General features: G+C 50.3%; 1 protein-coding gene across 11 annotated transcripts in view; it reads right to left on the bottom strand.

Annotated features, from left to right (window-relative positions):
- The window catches only part of MYO18A (myosin XVIIIA), a 212,522-nt gene that overhangs the window by 27,881 nt on the left and 168,159 nt on the right, over positions 1-16,482 (bottom strand). For all 11 annotated transcript variants that reach the window (XM_087890417.1, XM_087890475.1, XM_087890399.1 and 8 more), the window contains 7 exons: positions 12,210-12,314; positions 11,753-11,899; positions 11,017-11,130; positions 9,880-9,996; positions 7,365-7,448; positions 7,117-7,254; positions 1,400-1,585 (listed from right to left, as the gene is read on the bottom strand). In XM_087890417.1, the coding sequence (XP_087746543.1) occupies positions 1,400-1,585; positions 7,117-7,254; positions 7,365-7,448; positions 9,880-9,996; positions 11,017-11,130; positions 11,753-11,899; positions 12,210-12,314 (891 nt within the window). The remainder of the gene's footprint in view (positions 1-1,399; positions 1,586-7,116; positions 7,255-7,364; positions 7,449-9,879; positions 9,997-11,016; positions 11,131-11,752; positions 11,900-12,209; positions 12,315-16,482) is intronic.

Below are 16,482 nucleotides of genomic sequence, written 5' to 3'. Positions count from 1 at the left end.
CCCAGCTCAGAGAGCACCAAGAACCCCACAGTCCTCCACCACCTCCTCCTCCTCCTCCTCCTCTTCCTCCACCTCCTCCTCTCCACAAAACCCTCTTCCCTTCTAGCACTGATGACGTTACCTACCCTGTTTCCCCCAAAATAAGAACATCCCCTGATAATAAGCCCAAGGCCAAGCGCTTATTTCAGGGTTCAAAAAAATATAAAACAAGGTCTTATTTTCAGGGAAACACGGTAGATAGAGAGATAGATGGATGCTTATATAGATATAGATAGATGAGAGAGAGAAATGATGGATGGATGGATGGATGGATGGATGGATGGATGGATGGACGGACAGACAGATAGATGACAGATGGCTGGATTGATGGATAGATAGAGATAGATACCCTGTTTCCCCCAAAATAAGACATCACTTGATAATAAGCCCAATTGAGCTTTTGAGCACATGGCAATAAGGCCAAGCGCTTATTTCAGGGTTCAAAAAAATATAAGACAGGGTCTTATTTTGGGGGAAACACGGTAGATAGATAGATAGATAGATAGATAGATAGATAGATAGATAGATAGATAGATAGATAGATAGATAGATAGATAGATAGATAGATAGATAGATGGATGGATGGATGGATAGATGGATGGATATATAGATATAGATAGATGAGAGAAAGAGAGATGATGGATGGATGGACAGACAGACAGATAGATGACAGATGGATGGATTGATGGATAGATAGAGATAGATACCCTGTTTCCCCCAAAATAAGACATCACCTGATAATGAGCCCAATTGAGCTTTTGAGCGCAGGGCAATAAGGCCAAGGGCTTATTTCAGGGTTCAAAAAAAATATAAGACAGGGTCTTATTTTGGGGGAAACACGGTAGATAGAGATAGATAGATAGATAGATAGATAGATAGATAGATAGATAGATAGATAGATAGATAGAGATAGATGAGAGAGAGAGATGATGGATGGATGGATGGATGGACAGACAGAAAGATGACAGATGGATGGATAGATAGATAGAGATAGAGATAGATACCCTGTTTCCCCCAAAATAAGACACCCCCCTGATAATAAGCCCAATCGGGCTTTTGAGCGCAGGGCAATAAGGCCAAGCGCTTATTTCAGGGTTCAAAAAAAATATAAGACAGGGTCTTATTTTGGGGGAAACATGGTAGTTGGTTCATGAAACATCTGCAAGGAAACAACCCAGTTCCGAGAGGACCAAGGACCCCTGACCTGCTTATTTTGCGTCGGGCTTCACCGGACAGATTCACCAGAGTCCTAGTTTGAAACCAAAGCAAAGGTGAACCTCCGGGATGGGGCAGGGAGGGGAGGGGAGGGGAGGGGAAGGGGCTAGAAGGGTGGACCTTGAGAAGAAAGCCAGTCTCTTACCAGTTCGTGCTTCTTCCGGCTGGCTTCGGCCTCCTTTTTGGCCAGCTCGGCCATCTCCTCTTTGGTGTCCCGGAGCTGACGCTGAAGTCGCTTGTTCTGCTCCTTCTCCCGGTTCTCGGCCGCCGTCCGCTGGTCACGCTCTTCCGTCAGCTTCTCCATGTTCTCTTTCAACCGAGTGGCCAGGCTCTGGGGCAGGGAGCGGGAGAAGAAGGAGGAGATGTAGAGCGGAGAAGAGGCAGGGAGGCAGGGAGGTGCCAGGCCTACCTCTCTAACCCCATAGCGGTAGACTTATATACCGCTTCACAGTGCTTTTACAGCCCTCTCTAAGCGGTTTACAGAGTCAGCCACAATCTCTGGCTCCTCGTTTTAACCACCTCGGAAGGTTGGAAGGCTGAGTCCACCTTGAGCCTGGTGAGATTCGAACTGCTGGTTAGTGGGCAGAGTTAGCCTGCAATGCTGCATTGTAACAACTGTGCCACTACAGCTTCCTTCCTTCCTCTCATTTCCCTTCGTTCCTTCTGGTTTTCCTTCCTTCCCTTCCTTCCTTCTTTCCCTCTTATCTTCCTTCCTTTCCATCTTCCTTCCTCCTTTCTTCCCTTCCTCTCTTCCTTCCTTTCCTTCCTTCCTTCTTTCCCTCTTATCTTCCTTCCTTTCCCTCTTCCTTCCTCCTTTCTTCCCTTCCTCTCTTCCTTCCTTTCCTTCCTTCTTTCTGGTTTTCCTTCCTTCCTTCTTTCCCTCTTATCTTCCTTCCTTCCCATCTTCCTTCCTCCTTTCTTCCCTTCCTCTCTTCCTTCTGTTCCTTCCTTCCTTCTGGTTTTCCTTCCTCCCTCCCTTCCTTCTCACTTCCTTTCTTCCCTCCTTCCCTTCTTTCTTTCCTTCCTTCCCAAGCAATAGTCCTTAGACTTATATACTGCTTCACAGTACTTTTACAGCCCTCTCTAAGTGGTTTGCAGAGTCAGCCTGTTGCCCCCAACAACCTGGGTCCTCATTTTACCCACCTCGGAAGGTTGGAAGGCTGAGTCCACCTTGAGTCGGTGAGATTTGAACTGCTGGTTAGTGGGCAGAGTTAGCCTGCAATGCTGCATTGCAACTGTGCCACTATGGCTGCCTTCCGTCCTTCTCCTCCCTTCCTTCCTTCTGGTTTTCCTTCCTTCATTCCTTTCCTTCCTTCCTTCTTTCCCTCTTATCTTCCTTCCTTCCCATCTTCCTTCCTCCTTTCCTCCCTTCCTCTCTTCCTTCTTTTCCTTCCTTCTCATCTTCCTTCCTTTCTTCCTTCCCAAGCAATAGTCCTTAGACTTATATACCGCTTCACAGTGCTTTTACAGCCCTCTCTAAGTGGTTTACAGAGTCAGCCTCTTCCCCCCAAAACCTGGGTCCTCATTTTACCCACCTCGGGAGGTTGGAAGGCTGAGCCAACCTTGAGCCGGTGAGATTCGAACTGCTGGTTAGTGGGCAGAGTTAGCCTGCAATGCTGCATTGTAACAACTGTGCCACTATGGCTTCCTTCCTTCCTCTCATTTCCCTTCCTTCCTTCTGGTTTTCCTTCCTTCCTCCCTTCCTTCTCCCTTCCTTCCCATCTTCCTTCTTTCTTTCCTTCCTTCCCATCTTCCTTCCCACTTCCTCCTTCCCATCTTCTTTCCTCCTTTCCTTCCTTCCCATCTTCCTTATTTCTTTCCTTCCTTCCCAAGCAATAGTACTTATTTTATTTTATTTTTATTTATTTTTATTTTATTTTGAATTTGTATACCGCCCTTCTCCCTGAGGACTCAGGGCGGTAAACAGCCAAATAAAAACATCAAATACAAATATTAAAATACAGTTTAAAAAAAATATAGATTTGGCCATTAATTAAAACAATAAACAAAACAATTAAAAAACACTTAAAAAGAATTATATAGATTTATATACCACTTTACAGTGCTTTTACATCCCTCTCTAAGCGGTTTACAGAGTCAGCCTGTTGCCCCCCAACCATCTGGGTCCTCATTTTACTGAGCTGGGAAGGGTGGAAGGCTGAGTCAACCTTGAGCCGGTCAGGATCGAACTTACTGGCTGTGGGCAGAGTCAGCCTGCAATATTGCTCTCTAACCACTAGGCATCCGTGGCTCTGCACCGGCCTCTGTGCACCCCTGAGGGGCAGCGGTGGGCCTGAAGGGTCCCAGGAGAAAAGGGACATTGGTCTCCCCTGCTCCTTCATCTTTCTAAGGTAGGGGTCTCCAATCTTGCCCACTTTAGGATTTGTGGACTTCAACTCCCAGAATTCTAAGCTAAGCTGGCTGGGGAATTCTGGGAATTGAAGTCCACAGGTCTTAAAGTGGACAAGATTGGAGTCCCTTGTTCTAAGGGCTGATGCTGGGCTGGCCCCCCAACCAGCTCCCAGGAGTATTTCGATTGTTTCAAAGTGAGTGAGAGTGAGTGGCGCAGTGATCTAGAGGTGGCGCTCTCGCCTCACAATCAGGAGGTTGTGAGTTCGATCCTAGGTAGGTAGATATTTCTCTCTTTCTGGGCACAATGAGAATATATCAGCTGAATAAAACTCCTCATTGGCAACAGGAAGGGCATCCGGCCAGTAAACACTCAGCTCAGATTTCACCCCACAAAGGATTACAGGGTCGTTAAAAGAAGACGATGATGATTCAAGCAACCATGAGTAACAAAAACCAATAATTTATTATCTGTGTTACAGAGAGTCCTCGACTTACAACAGTTTATTTAGCGTCCGTTGGAAGTTACAGCGGCACAGAAAAAAGTGACTTATGACCGCCTTCCACACTTACGACCGTTGCAGCATCCCCATGGTCACGTGGTCAGAATCCGGACGTTTGGCAACTGACTCGTACTTATGACGGTTGCAGTGTCCCGGGGTCACGTGAGATCCCCTTTTGCGACCCTTCCGACAAGCGAAGTCAATGGGGAAGCCCGGATTCGCTGAACGGCCGTGTGACTCACTTAACAACGGCAGGGATTCTCTTAACCACGGTGGCAAGAAAGGTCTTACGGCGGATCAAAATTCACTTCACGGATGTCTCGCTTAGCAAGAGGAGTTTTGGGCGCAATTGTGGTCGTAAGGCGAGGACTACCTGCGCAAGAACCACCCGAAGTGCTTGCCTTCCCTTTGGAGTGGCTAAATAAGGCTTACGTGGTTCCCGGGAGAGGCCAGGTTTATGTCTTTTGCGGCTACGAAAGGATTCCAAGCTACACCCTCACTTGACACCGCCCTCACTCCTTGCAAGAGGCTAGCAAGTTGGCCAATACCCTCATCCTGGATGGAGATGTCCACCTTCGATCTCCAGACAGGACCCTGGAGAACCAGTGGCAGACAAGACCGAGGCAAAGGGGCTGCGGAATTGGGGGCGGGGTGGGGTCTTCCCTGATTAATTCCACATTCCTTGCTCCGGTAGCAGCTCCCACGCTCCCCTTTCTGGGTGGGAGCACGGATCAGTTCAACGCGCATCCCCCAGAACGCTCAAGAGTCTCTAGCAAGGACCTGAAGCCCCCTCCCCACACACACACACACACCCTCCCCCAACCCAGCCCCAGAGATGAAGGCGCCCCCCCAAACCTCCCAGCAATAGGGGCAGAACCCAGAGCTCCCCAACGCCCTCGGGATCGCGGAGATTCCGATTCCAACATCCCCTCCGACAAGCCCTCGGCCCATGCCGCCGTGCCCCTCGGGTGTGTGGGGGAGGGACGGAGAGAGGCGATCCCTCTCCATCCCCGGCGAACCGTGGCAGGTGGAAAACGAGACGGTGCGGGGAAAGACACGCGGCTGGGCATCCATATTCATCTGCCGTGCATAATGGTAGAAGACAGCCGCAATTACAGGGGGGGAACGGGGCGGCGCAGTGCAAGGCAGCTCCTCGCTCTTCCGCCGGGAGCTAATGGAACAAACGAAGCCAGCCCTATGAATTTACATGAGGGGGGGGGGTTGAGGTGGGGGGGAAAGGACTGGCTGGAGGGAAGTGGGGAGGGGAAGGAAAGGGAGCAGGGAGGGCAGCTGCCAAGTCGGGGCCCAGGAAAGAGAGAGAGAGAGAGAAATAGAGAGAGGGGGGTGGGTGGAAGGATGGAGGGGGGGGTCTTTCTTCCCCAGGCGTGGGAAGAATAATCAGGGAGGGCCTTGGTGAATTGGAAAAATAGATTTAACTTTGTGTGAAGTAATTACAGCATGTAATGTAAGGAGAAAAATAGATTCTATCCGTTGGCGCAGGCAGCTCTGAGCGCCGTCCCCTGCATATTTATTCACGCGGCTGGCAGTGGGGAGGGGAGAGGAGGGGAGGGCGAAGAAGCCAGGAACGGCGGAGAAAGAGGAAGGAGCATCTGGGGAGCATCTGGGCTTCCCCCCCCAAAAAAATAAGGGTCTGGGGGTGCAGAAGAGGCTCTGGCGCTGGCAAGGAGGGGCCGGGGCGGGGTCAGGGGCTTGCTGAGTGAGTTGGGGGGGCGCAAAGCAGTGGTGGGTTCCTCCCGGTTCGGTCCGGTTCGGCCGAGCCGGTAGCGGTGACGATATGACGTCACCGAACCGGTTCTCCCTGCCCCGCCCTCCCACCCCCCCACATTATTCTTACCTTTTATTTGGTCCCACCCCCCAATCTATTGCTGCCTCCTGAGTCCCAAATGAGTCGGGTCGTAAGTGCGAGGACTGGTCGTAAGTGCGAGGACCTTCCAGAAATGACTCTTGACCAGCTAGCCGCGCCCACCCAGTCACATGACCTCCAAGCCACACCCACAAAATAAGCCACGCCCACAGAACCGGTAGTAAAAAAAATTTAGAACCCACCCCTGGCGCAGAGCCAGAGGGAAAAGTCGACGGGGAGGCAGAATTACAGCTAGTCCTCATCGTGCGACCAAAACGGAGGCCAATATTTCCACCGGCCGAGGCATGCCGTGCCTCATTTCGCGATCGTTTTGGCCGCCGTTAAGCGAATCGCCGGAATTGTTAAATGAATCATGCCATCGTTAAGTGAATCGTGCGGTCCTTAAAAGGAATCCGGCTTCCCCATCGACTTTGCTTGTCAGAAGCCGGGCGGGAAGGTCACAAATCGTGATCACGCGAACCCCCGGGACTATGCAACTGTCATAAATACAAGCCAAGCCCCAAATTTCCGTTGCTAAGCGAGACAGCTGTTAAGCGAGTTGTGTCCCATTTTTTTTAACGACCTTCCTTGCCCCAGTCGTTAAGCGGATCGCTGCCGTTCTTAAGTGAACCTACACCCCGTATTGAATTGGCTGGTCAGAAGGTCGGCAAAAGGCGACCCCGGGACACTGCAACCGTCATAAATGTGAGTCAGCTACCGAGTGGCCGAATTTTGATCACGTGACCGTGGGGGTGGCTGCACGAGCTGTTACAAGTGTGAAAAGCATCAAGTGACTCAGGCTTCCCCCAGTTTAAGTCACTGCTTTCAGCGTGGTTGTAACTTCCGACGGTCACTAAAGGAATGGTCGTAAGTCGAGGACTTACCCGTCTTTTAAAATACTCGTCAGAAGGCAGAGACCTTCCCGGCCCTGCATGAGATTCCCTTCTGTGATGAGACTGGGCTGCCATCGGTCAGAAATGGCGTAAGGTCTCCTGCTTGGACGGGGGGGGGGTGGGTTTGGACTAGATGACCTCCAAGGTCCCTTCCAACCTCTGTTAATCTGTAAAATGGGTGAGGGTCCTTGCCTGCTGAGGTTTGCCCGTTCGGGGCGGGGGTCCCTCCCCCCCCTTCGCCCCTCCCCCTCACCTCCAGGCGCTTCACTTGGGTCCTCTCGAACTCCAGCCGGGTCTCCAGTTCGCGGATCTTGGCCTCCTGCCGGCTGACCAAGGACTTGTCCACCATGGTCTGCTCCAGGAATTCCAGCTGGCTCTGGAGGCCTTGCAGCTGAGGGGGGAGGGGGGACAAAAAGATCGCTCAGAGGGGCTGCTGTGGGGAGGGGGGGGTTGTCCAGAAAGGCTGCAGCCCCACCCCTTGGCCCCGGGTTCGAGGGGTACCTTCTCCTGCAGCTCCTGCTTCTCCTTCTGGGCGTCTTCCAGCTGCGATTGGAGGTCGTTGATCTGGCCCAGGTCCCGCGAAGCCTACGGGGGTTGAGGGGGGGGGAGGCAAGGTGGACCTGAGTGGTTGTGGCCCTCGAGGGAAGGGGGCACCCCCCACCCCCCCAGATCCATCTGCCACGGTTCCAGACTCCCTACAGGGCGAGGTCCTGCCTGGCAGGCAGAAGTTCTCCAGGTTGCAAAACCACTGGGCCTGCTTTCTTTCTTTCTTTCTTTCTTTCTTTCTTTCTTTCTTTCTTTCTTTCTCTCTCTCTCTCTCTCACTTTCTTTTGTTTCTTTCTTTCTTTTCCTTTCTTTTTCTTTCTTTTTCTTTCTTTCTGTTTCTTTTTCTTTTTTCTCTCTCTCTTCCTTTCCTCTTTGTCTCTCTCATTCTTTCTCTCCCCTTTCCTTCCCTAATTCTTTCCTTTCTTTCTTTCCTTTCTTTCTTTCTTTGTCTTTCTCTCTCCTTTCTCTTCCCTCCCTCCTTTCTCTCTCTCTCTCTCTCTTTCTTTCTTTCTCTTTCCTCCTTCCTTCTATCACTCCTCTTTTTTCTTTCTTTTTTCTTTCTTTCTTTCTTTCTTTCTCTCACTTTCTTTTGTTTCTTTCTTTCTTTTCCTTTTTTTCTCTTTCTTTTTCTTTCTTTCTGTTTCTTTCTTTCTGTTTCTTTTTCTTTTTTTCTCTCTCTCTTCCTTTCCTCTTTGTCTCTCTCATTCTTTCTCTCCCCTTTCCTTCCCTAATTCTTTCCTTCTCTTTCTTTCTTTCTTTGTCTTTCTCTCTCCTTTCTCTTCCCTCCCTCCTTCCTTCCCTTCTTTCTTTCTCTCTTTCTTTCTTTCTCTTTCTTTCTACCTCCCTCCCTCCCTCTCCACCCCTCTCTTACTCTTTCCCCCCACCCTTCTATCAATCCACCATCCTCCCCCCTCTTGGCTGCCAAGAATCTCTAAAGTTAGGGGGTGCTCTGTCTGCCATGATCTGCTTTGCTATTAAATGAAGTGGGATTCTTTGTGTCCCACCCCCCACCATTTCATCCCTTCCTCCGAGGAGGGGAGAGAGAGAAAGAGAGAGAAAGAGAAAGGGAGGAGTGATAGAAGGAAGGAGGAAAGAGAAAGAGAAAGAAAGAAAGAAAGAAAGAAAGAAAGAAGAAAGAGGAGTGATGGAAGGAAGAAGGGGGAGAGAAAGAGAAAGAAAAAGAAAAAAGAGAGGAGTGATAGAAGGAAGGAGGAAAGAGAAAGAAAGAAAGAAAGAAAGAAAGAAAAGAAAAGAAAGAAAGAAAGAAAGAAAGAAAGAAAGGAGTGATGGAAGGAAGGAGGGGGGAGAGGAAGAGAGAGAGAGAGAGAGAAAGAAAGAAAAAAAGAAAGAAAGAAAGAAAGAAAGAAAGAAAGAAAGAAAGAAAGAAAGAAAGAGAGGAGTGATGGAAGGAAGGAGAGAAAGAGAAAGAGAAAGAGAGAAAGAAAGAAAGAAGTGATGGAAGGAAGGAGGGAGGGAGAAAAAGAGGAAAGAAAGAAAGAAAGAAAGAAAGAAAGAAAGAAAGAAAGAAAGAAAGAAAGGAGTGATAGAAGGAAGGAGGAAAGAGAAAGAAAGAAAGAAAGAAAGAAAGAGAGGAGTGATAGAAGGAAGGAGGAAAGAGAAAGAAAGAAAGAAAGAAAGAAAGAAAGAAAGAAAGAAAGAAAGAAAGAAAGGAGTGATGGAAGGAAGGAGGGGGGAGAGAAAGAGAGAGAGAGAGAGAAAGAAACAAAGAAAGAAAGAAAGAAAGAAAGGAGTGATGGAAGGAAGGAGGGGAGAGAAAGAGAAAGAGAAAGAAAGAAAGGAGTGATGGAAGGAAGGAGGGAGGGAGAAAAAGAGGAAAGAAAGAAAGAAAGAAAGGAGTGATAGAAGGAAGGAGGAAAGAGAAAGAAAGAAAGAAAGAGAGAGAAAGAGAAAGAAAGAGAGAAAGAGAGAGAGAAAGAAAGAAAGAAAGGAGTGATAGAAGGAAGAAGGAGGAAAGGGAAAGAAAGAAAGAAAGAAAGAAAGAAAGAAAGAAAGAAAGAAAGAAAGAAAGAAAGAAAGAAAGAAAGAAAGAAAGAAAGAAAGGAGTGATGGAAGGAAGGGAGGAGGGGGGAGAGAAAGAGAGAGAGAAAGAAAGAAAGAAAGGAGTGATAGAAGGAAGAAGGAGGAAAGGGAAAGAAAGAAAGAAAGAAAGAAAGAAAGGAGTGATGGAAGGAAGGGAGGAGGGGGGAGAGAAAGAGAGAGAGAAAGAAAGAAAGAAAAAAAGAAAGAAAGAAAGAGAGGAGTGATAGGAGGAAGGAGGAAAGAAAGAAAGAAAGAAAGAGAGAGAGAAAGAAAAAAAGAAAGAAAGAAAGAAAGGAGTGATAGGAGGAAGGAGGAAAGAAAGAAAGAAAGAGAAAGAGAGAGAGAGAGAGAGAGAGAGAGAGAGAGAGAAAGAAAGAAAGAAAGAAGAGGGCATGGGGGGAGTCCCGCCAAGGGGCCCAGAGGGACCCACCTGTGCCACGGCCGCCTTGTGCTTCTTCATGAGCTCGTTCAGGTCCTCCTGATCTTCCTCCAGCCGGCTCTGCACCTCGTTCTTCTCCCGCTGCAAACGGCTCACCTGCTCTTCCAGCTGGGGGGGGGGGAGGGAGGGAGGGGGGAGACTTCAGCCCCCAGCCCACCCCAGAAGGGCTTCGAGGCCTCAAAGGGGGGAGGTGGGGCTGACCCTGTGGGGAACCCCGATATCCTGGTCCGGCTCAACCCAGAGCAGCCTCTATGAGCTGTTGGGCGGAGGAATTACAGGCAGTCCTCGACTTACGACGGAGCCCCAAAATTTCAGTTTGCTGAGCGATAGAGGGGCTGAGTTATGCCCCGATTTACGACCGTTCCTGCCCCAGCTCTTAAGCCAACCCCTGCAGTTGTTAAGCGAGTCGCACGGTCGTTAAATGAATCCGGCTTCCCCATTGACTTTGCCAGTCAGGAGGTCGCCAAAAGGGATCACGTGACCCCCGGGGGCGGTGGGGACAACGACACTGCGACCGTCATAACTACGAGTCAGTCGCTGAGTGTCTGAATTTGGGATCCCGTGACCGTGGGTCGTAAGTGTGAGAAAAAAAAATCTTCAGTCATTTTTTTTCCCCAGGGCCGCCATAACTTCGAACAATGAACTGTCGTAAGTCGAGGACTGCCTGCATTTCACATCTGGGTTGTTTTTTGTCGAAAGGTGATGCGAAGGTGCCCCACGAGTCAATAAATCCCACCCTGGAAGGAGGGCTCTGCCAACAGGCCTGGTGCCCCCCAAATGGGGGCTTTACCCACCCGCCAAGGCTGCCCCCAAAAGCGATGGGGGCATTTGGGGAAGCGGTGGGGCCGGTTTGCGTCCCAGAAAATGCCGTTTTTTTTTTGGCTTCTCCGGGAAGATTTCCAGAACTGGATCTGTAAGTCTGCCAATTAGCTGGAAGCTTTGATGTCTCCTAATTAATCCTCCTCCTCTCTCTCTCTCTTTTTTTTTTTTTCATTCCACAGAAATGGAAATGAGCCAAAGAAAGTTACGTCTGGAATTTGCAGGGAACCAACCACCGGGGTGGGGGGTGGGGGGTCTGGCCAGCCTCCGCAGGGGAAACTGAGTCAGGGGCACAGGACGTTCGCCTACCGCTCCTTTGGCTTTGGAGAAATCCTCGATCTGGAGATGCAAATCTTCAATCTCCACCTCCATGGATTTCCGGGCTTTGACGGCGGCCGAGCAGGTGAACTCCGACTCTTCCAGCTGCAGAGAGAGAGAGAGACCCCCGTGGGAAAGGGGCGGTCAGAGTCCCTTCCTTCCCTTCTTTCCTTCCTTCCTTTCTTTCCATCCTTCCTTCCTTCCTTCTTCCCCTTGTTTCCTTCCATTTCTTTCTTCCTCCTTCCTTTCTTTCCTCCCTTTCCTTCTTTCCTTCCTTTATTCCCTCCCTTCTTCCTTCCCCTTTTCCTTCCATTTCTTTCTTCCTCCTTCCTTTCTTTCTTCCCTTTCCTTCCTTCCCTTCTTTCCTTCCTTCCTTTCTTTCCACCCTTCTTCCCTTCCTTTCCTCCCTTCTTCCTTCCTTTCTTCTTCCCCTTTTCCTTCCTTCCATTTCTTCTTTCCTTCCTTCCATTTTTTCCTTCCTCTTCTCCTTTTTCCCTCCCTTCTTCCCTTCCTTCTAGTCCTTCCTTCCTTCTCCATTCTTTCCTCCCTTCCTCCTTCCTTCCCGCCATCTCTTTTTCTTTTCCTCTGCTCTCCCTCTCCCTCAAGAACTGAAGAAGCTTCTTGGATGAGAAGCGAAAGGCTTTCAAAAGAAGAAGCCGAGAAGCCCCCTCGGGGACCCCCAGGGCCTGGAGGGCGGAGACTCCCCACAGGCGCCCCCGTGCCTCACCTGGTTCTTCAGCTGGGCGATCTCCCGCTTGCTGGGCGCGTTGTTCTTCAGGTGGTCCAGCATGACCTGCGCGTCGGCCAGGAGGGCCTTGGTGCGCTTGAGGTCCTTCCGCAGCCGCTTCTCCGCCTCGACATCCCGCTGGCTGACCTGGAAGGAGGGAAGGAAGCAGAGAAGGGATGGGAGGTCTGAATCGGGTGCGCCTTGGCCCCTCCCTGGAGGACCCCACCCCGCAAGATGTTGCAGAGCAACCGTCCCGCTTGGGAGGAGGGGTCATGCGGGGAATTAGCCTGGAATCGTTGCGTCAACACAAGGGAGCAACCCCCCCCCCCCCAATGAGCTTTATTCTGCCTTTCCCAGGCGTTTGGGGAGATTCCTGTAGAAGAGGCATCAAGCAATGGAGAAGCTCATTCAAACTCCCCAGGTGAGACTCTCGTCGGTCGCGCTTGGCAAGGTCTACCTGATCGCTGGCGGCCACCAGCTTGTTCTCCAGCTCCCTCTTCTCCCGCAGGACCTTCTGCCTCTCCTCGTAGGCCTCCTCCAGCTGCAGCTCCATCTGCTTCAGCTGTGGGGCAGAGAGAGGGGCTGATCAGGACAGGCTAAGCCTGCTGGGGGTCTCCGGTTGCTGGAGCTGAGGTGCCCCTTCTGGAGTCACACCTGTCCAAGCTCAGCACCGGATCTACTGGCCGAGATCCATCTGTACATCCAGGTACTCCCCTTTCTCAGGTAGGTCCTGAGTTCAAACGGTCACTGAGTGACCTCTTATACTTTGAGAACTATCTGTACTTTGGAAGAGGTCAGGAAGGGAGGAAGGGAGAGAGGAGGGAAGGAAGGAAGGAAAGGACAGAGGGAGGGAAGGAAGGAAGGAGAGGGGGAAGGGAAGTAGGAGAGGGATGCAGAGGTATAAGGGGAAGGAGGAAAGGAAGTAAGGGAGGGCGGGAGGGAAGGAGGGAGGGAAGGAGAGGCGGTGGGGAAACAGAAAAGAGGTGGGGAAGCAGGGAAGGGGAGAGAAGGAAGGAAGGGGGAGAGAGAAAAGAAAGAAAAGAAAGAAAAAAGGAAGCAAGGAAGGAAGAAGGAAGGAAGGAAAAAGAATGAATGAAAGAAGAAAAAGGAAAGAAGGAAGGAAGGAAGGAAGGAAGGAAGGAAGGAAGGAAGGAAAGAAAGAGGGAGGGAGGTAAGGAAGGAAGAAATGAATGAATGAATGAATGAAAGAAAGAAAGAAAGAAAGAATCCCAGCTGTTGTGCAACCTGGAGAACTACTGCCTGCCAGACAGGAGGGTCGCCTTCACAGAAAAAGTGATAATAAAAATTATCTTATCTTATTTTAGGACACACAAACACCCCCGTCCCCCATCAGAAATTGTATTGTTTTCATTTATCAGTAAATCAACCCAAATTACATACCACAAAACTTTCTAGAAAGCCGGAAAGACCCTGGAGGGGCTCAGGAGGCTGTTTGGGGTTTGTATTTTTGATCCGGGTTTTGTTTTGTTTTTTTAATCGCGGGGAGGCTTCGCTTTCGTTCAGATTTATTACAGTGGATATTTTTAATATTTGATGTTGAGTTGCTGCTGCTTAACGTTTATCATGCCGGGGTGTGTGTGTGTTTCTTTCCAGGTAGGGATGTTTTATTGCAGCGATCAGCTGCCCTGCGCGCTGGGCTCAGCAGCGTATAAATGTAATGGATAAATAAATAAATAAGCATTAATAAAATCTAAGCAGGCAAACACCTGTCAGTTCAATGGGACAGGCAGGAGGAAGAAATACGTTCCGTCTACAATCCGGATCTTCTCCCTTAACGCATCACAAGTTCCGCAGTTAAGACTCTTATTTATTCCTATCTCACCTTTAATTTTATTTATTTGGATTTCTAGACTGCTCACCTCCCTCGAGGAAGGGCCCTGGGTGGTTTTTATAAATAACTCAAGCCAATCAACATGCATAATGCTCCCTCTTCCTCCTAACAACAACCCTTTAAGGTAGGTTGGGTTGAGAGAGAGAGAGGAACCAGCCCAAAGTCACCCAGTTGGCTTTCCTGCCTAAGGTGGGACTAGAACTCACCCTCTCCTGGTGATTGGTCCAAAGTCATCCATTTACCTTTCATGCCTAAGGCAGGACTAGAATTCACCTCTCCTGGTGATTGGTCCAAAGTCACCCAGCCGGCTTTCATGCCTAAGGCGGGTCTAGAACTCACCCTCTCCTGATCATTGGCCCAAAGTCACCCAGATGGCTTTCCTGCCTAAGGAGGGACTAGAACTCACCCTCTCCTGGTGATTGGCCCAAAGTCACCCAGATGGCTTTCATGCCTAAGGCGGGTCTAGAACTCACCCTCTCCTGATCATTGGCCCAAAGTCACCCAGATGGCTTTCCTGCCTAAGGAGGGACTAGAACTCACCCTCTCCTGGTGATTGGCCCAAAGTCACCCAGCTGGCTTTCATGCCTAAGGAGGGACTAGAACTCACCCTCTCCTGGTGATTGGCCCAAAGTCACCCAGCTGGCTTTCATGCCTATGGCGGGACTAGAACTCACCCTCTCCTGGTGATTGGCCCAAAGTCACCCAGATGGCTTTCCTGCCTAAGGTGGGACTAGAACTCACCCTCTCCTGGTGATTGGTCCAAAGTCATCCATTTACCTTTCATGCCTAAGGCAGGACTAGAATTCACCTCTCCTGGTGATTGGTCCAAAGTCACCCAGCCGGCTTTCATGCCTAAGGCGGGTCTAGAACTCACCCTCTCCTGATCATTGGCCCAAAGTCACCCAGCTGGCTTTTAAGCCTAAGGAGGGACTAGAACTCCCAGTCTCCTGGTGACTGGCCCAAAGTCACCCAGCTGGCTTTCTTGCCTATGGCGGGACTAGAACTCACCCTCTTCTGGTGATTGGCCCAAAGTCACCCAGCTGGCTTTTAAGCCTAAGGAGGGACTAGAACTCACCCTCTCCTGGTGATTGGCCCAAAGTCACCCAGCTGGCTGTCATGCCTAAGGCGGGTCTAGAACTCACCCTCTCCTGATCATTGGCCCAAAGTCACCCAGCTGGCTTTTAAGCCTAAGGAGGGACTAGAACTCCCAGTCTCCTGGTGACTGGCCCAAAGTCACCCAGCTGGCTTTCTTGCCTATGGCGGGACTAGAACTCACCCTCTTCTGGTGATTGGCCCAAAGTCACCCAGCTGGCTTTCATGCCTATGGCGGGACTAGAACTCACCCTTTCCTGGTGATTGGCCCAAAGTCACCCAGCTGGCTTTCATGCCTATGGCGGGACTAGAACTCACCCTCTCCTGGTGATTGGCCCAAAGTCACCCAGATGGCTTTCCTGCCTAAGGAGGGACTAGAACTCACCCTCTCCTGGTGATTGGCCCAAAGTCACCCAGCTGGCTTTCATGCCTAAGGCGGGTCTAGAACTCACCCTCTCCTGATCATTGGCCCAAAGTCACCCAGCTGGCTTTTAAGCCTAAGGAGGGACTAGAACTCACCCTCTCCTGGTGATTGGCCCAAAGTCACCCAGATGGCTTTCCTGCCTAAGGAGGGACTAGAACTCACCCTCTCCTGGTGATTGGCCCAAAGTCACCCAGATGGCTTTCATGCCTAAGGAGGGACTAGAACTCACCCTCTCCTGGTGATTGGCCCAAAGTCACCCAGCTGGCTTTCATGCCTATGGCGGGACTAGAACTCACCCTCTCCTGGTGATTGGCCCAAAGTCACCCAGATGGCTTTCCTGCCTAAGGAGGGACTAGAACTCACCCTCTCCTGGTGATTGGCCCAAAGTCACCCAGCTGGCTTTCATGCCTAAGGCGGGTCTAGAACTCACCCTCTCCTGATCATTGGCCCAAAGTCACCCAGCTGGCTTTTAAGCCTAAGGAGGGACTAGAACTCACCCTCTCCTGGTGATTGGCCCAAAGTCACCCAGATGGCTTTCCTGCCTAAGGAGGGACTAGAACTCACCCTCTCCTGGTGATTGGCCCAAAGTCACCCAGATGGCTTTCATGCCTAAGGAGGGACTAGAACTCACCCTCTCCTGGTGATTGGCCCAAAGTCACCCAGCTGGCTTTCATGCCTAAGGCGGGACTAGAACTCACCCTCTCCTGGTGATTGGCCCAAAGTCACCCAGATGGCTTTCCTGCCTAAGGCGGGACTAGAACTCACCCTCTCCTGGTGATTGGCCCAAAGTCACCCAGCTGGCTTTCATGCCTAAGGCGGGTCTAGAACTCACCCTCTCCTGATCATTGGCCCAAAGTCACCCAGCTGGCTTTTAAGCCTAAGGAGGGACTAGAACTCCCAGTCTCCTGGTGACTGGCCCAAAGTCACCCAGCTGGCTTTCATGCCTAAGGCGGGACTAGAACTCACCGTCTCCTGGTTTCTAGCCAGGCGCCTTTATCACTAGACCAAACTGTTCCCGGATTAAATTAGGGGTGCTGTGTGTTTCGACCCATCCTGTTCAAAGCACACACACACACACCCCGTTTCCTTGTTAATTCTGCTTTCCTTTGCTTCCTACTCGTCCCCCAGCACGAGTTTTAATTTCCCCAATTCCCAAGTCTGAACATTAAAAAAAAGAGAGAGAAGAAAGAATTGCCAGCAGGAAGTCCCCAACCTGAAGACCATTTATTCACGTTCCCCTGAAAACGAAGGCGCCACGTGGATGAGTTAATAAAGACATTATTCTCCGGCTGTCAGCTGATGAGAGAAACGTTTTAATTAGTTAATCATATGTATCTCAACCAATTAATTAATCTAACTTTT

The sequence above is a fragment of the Pantherophis guttatus genome, chromosome 1 (genome assembly GCF_059756535.1).
Source record: "Pantherophis guttatus breed Tessera chromosome 1, ASM5975653v1, whole genome shotgun sequence".
In the NCBI taxonomy this organism is placed as follows: Eukaryota; Metazoa; Chordata; class Lepidosauria; order Squamata; family Colubridae; genus Pantherophis; species Pantherophis guttatus.
This window is presented reverse-complemented; position numbering and strand designations above follow the sequence as displayed.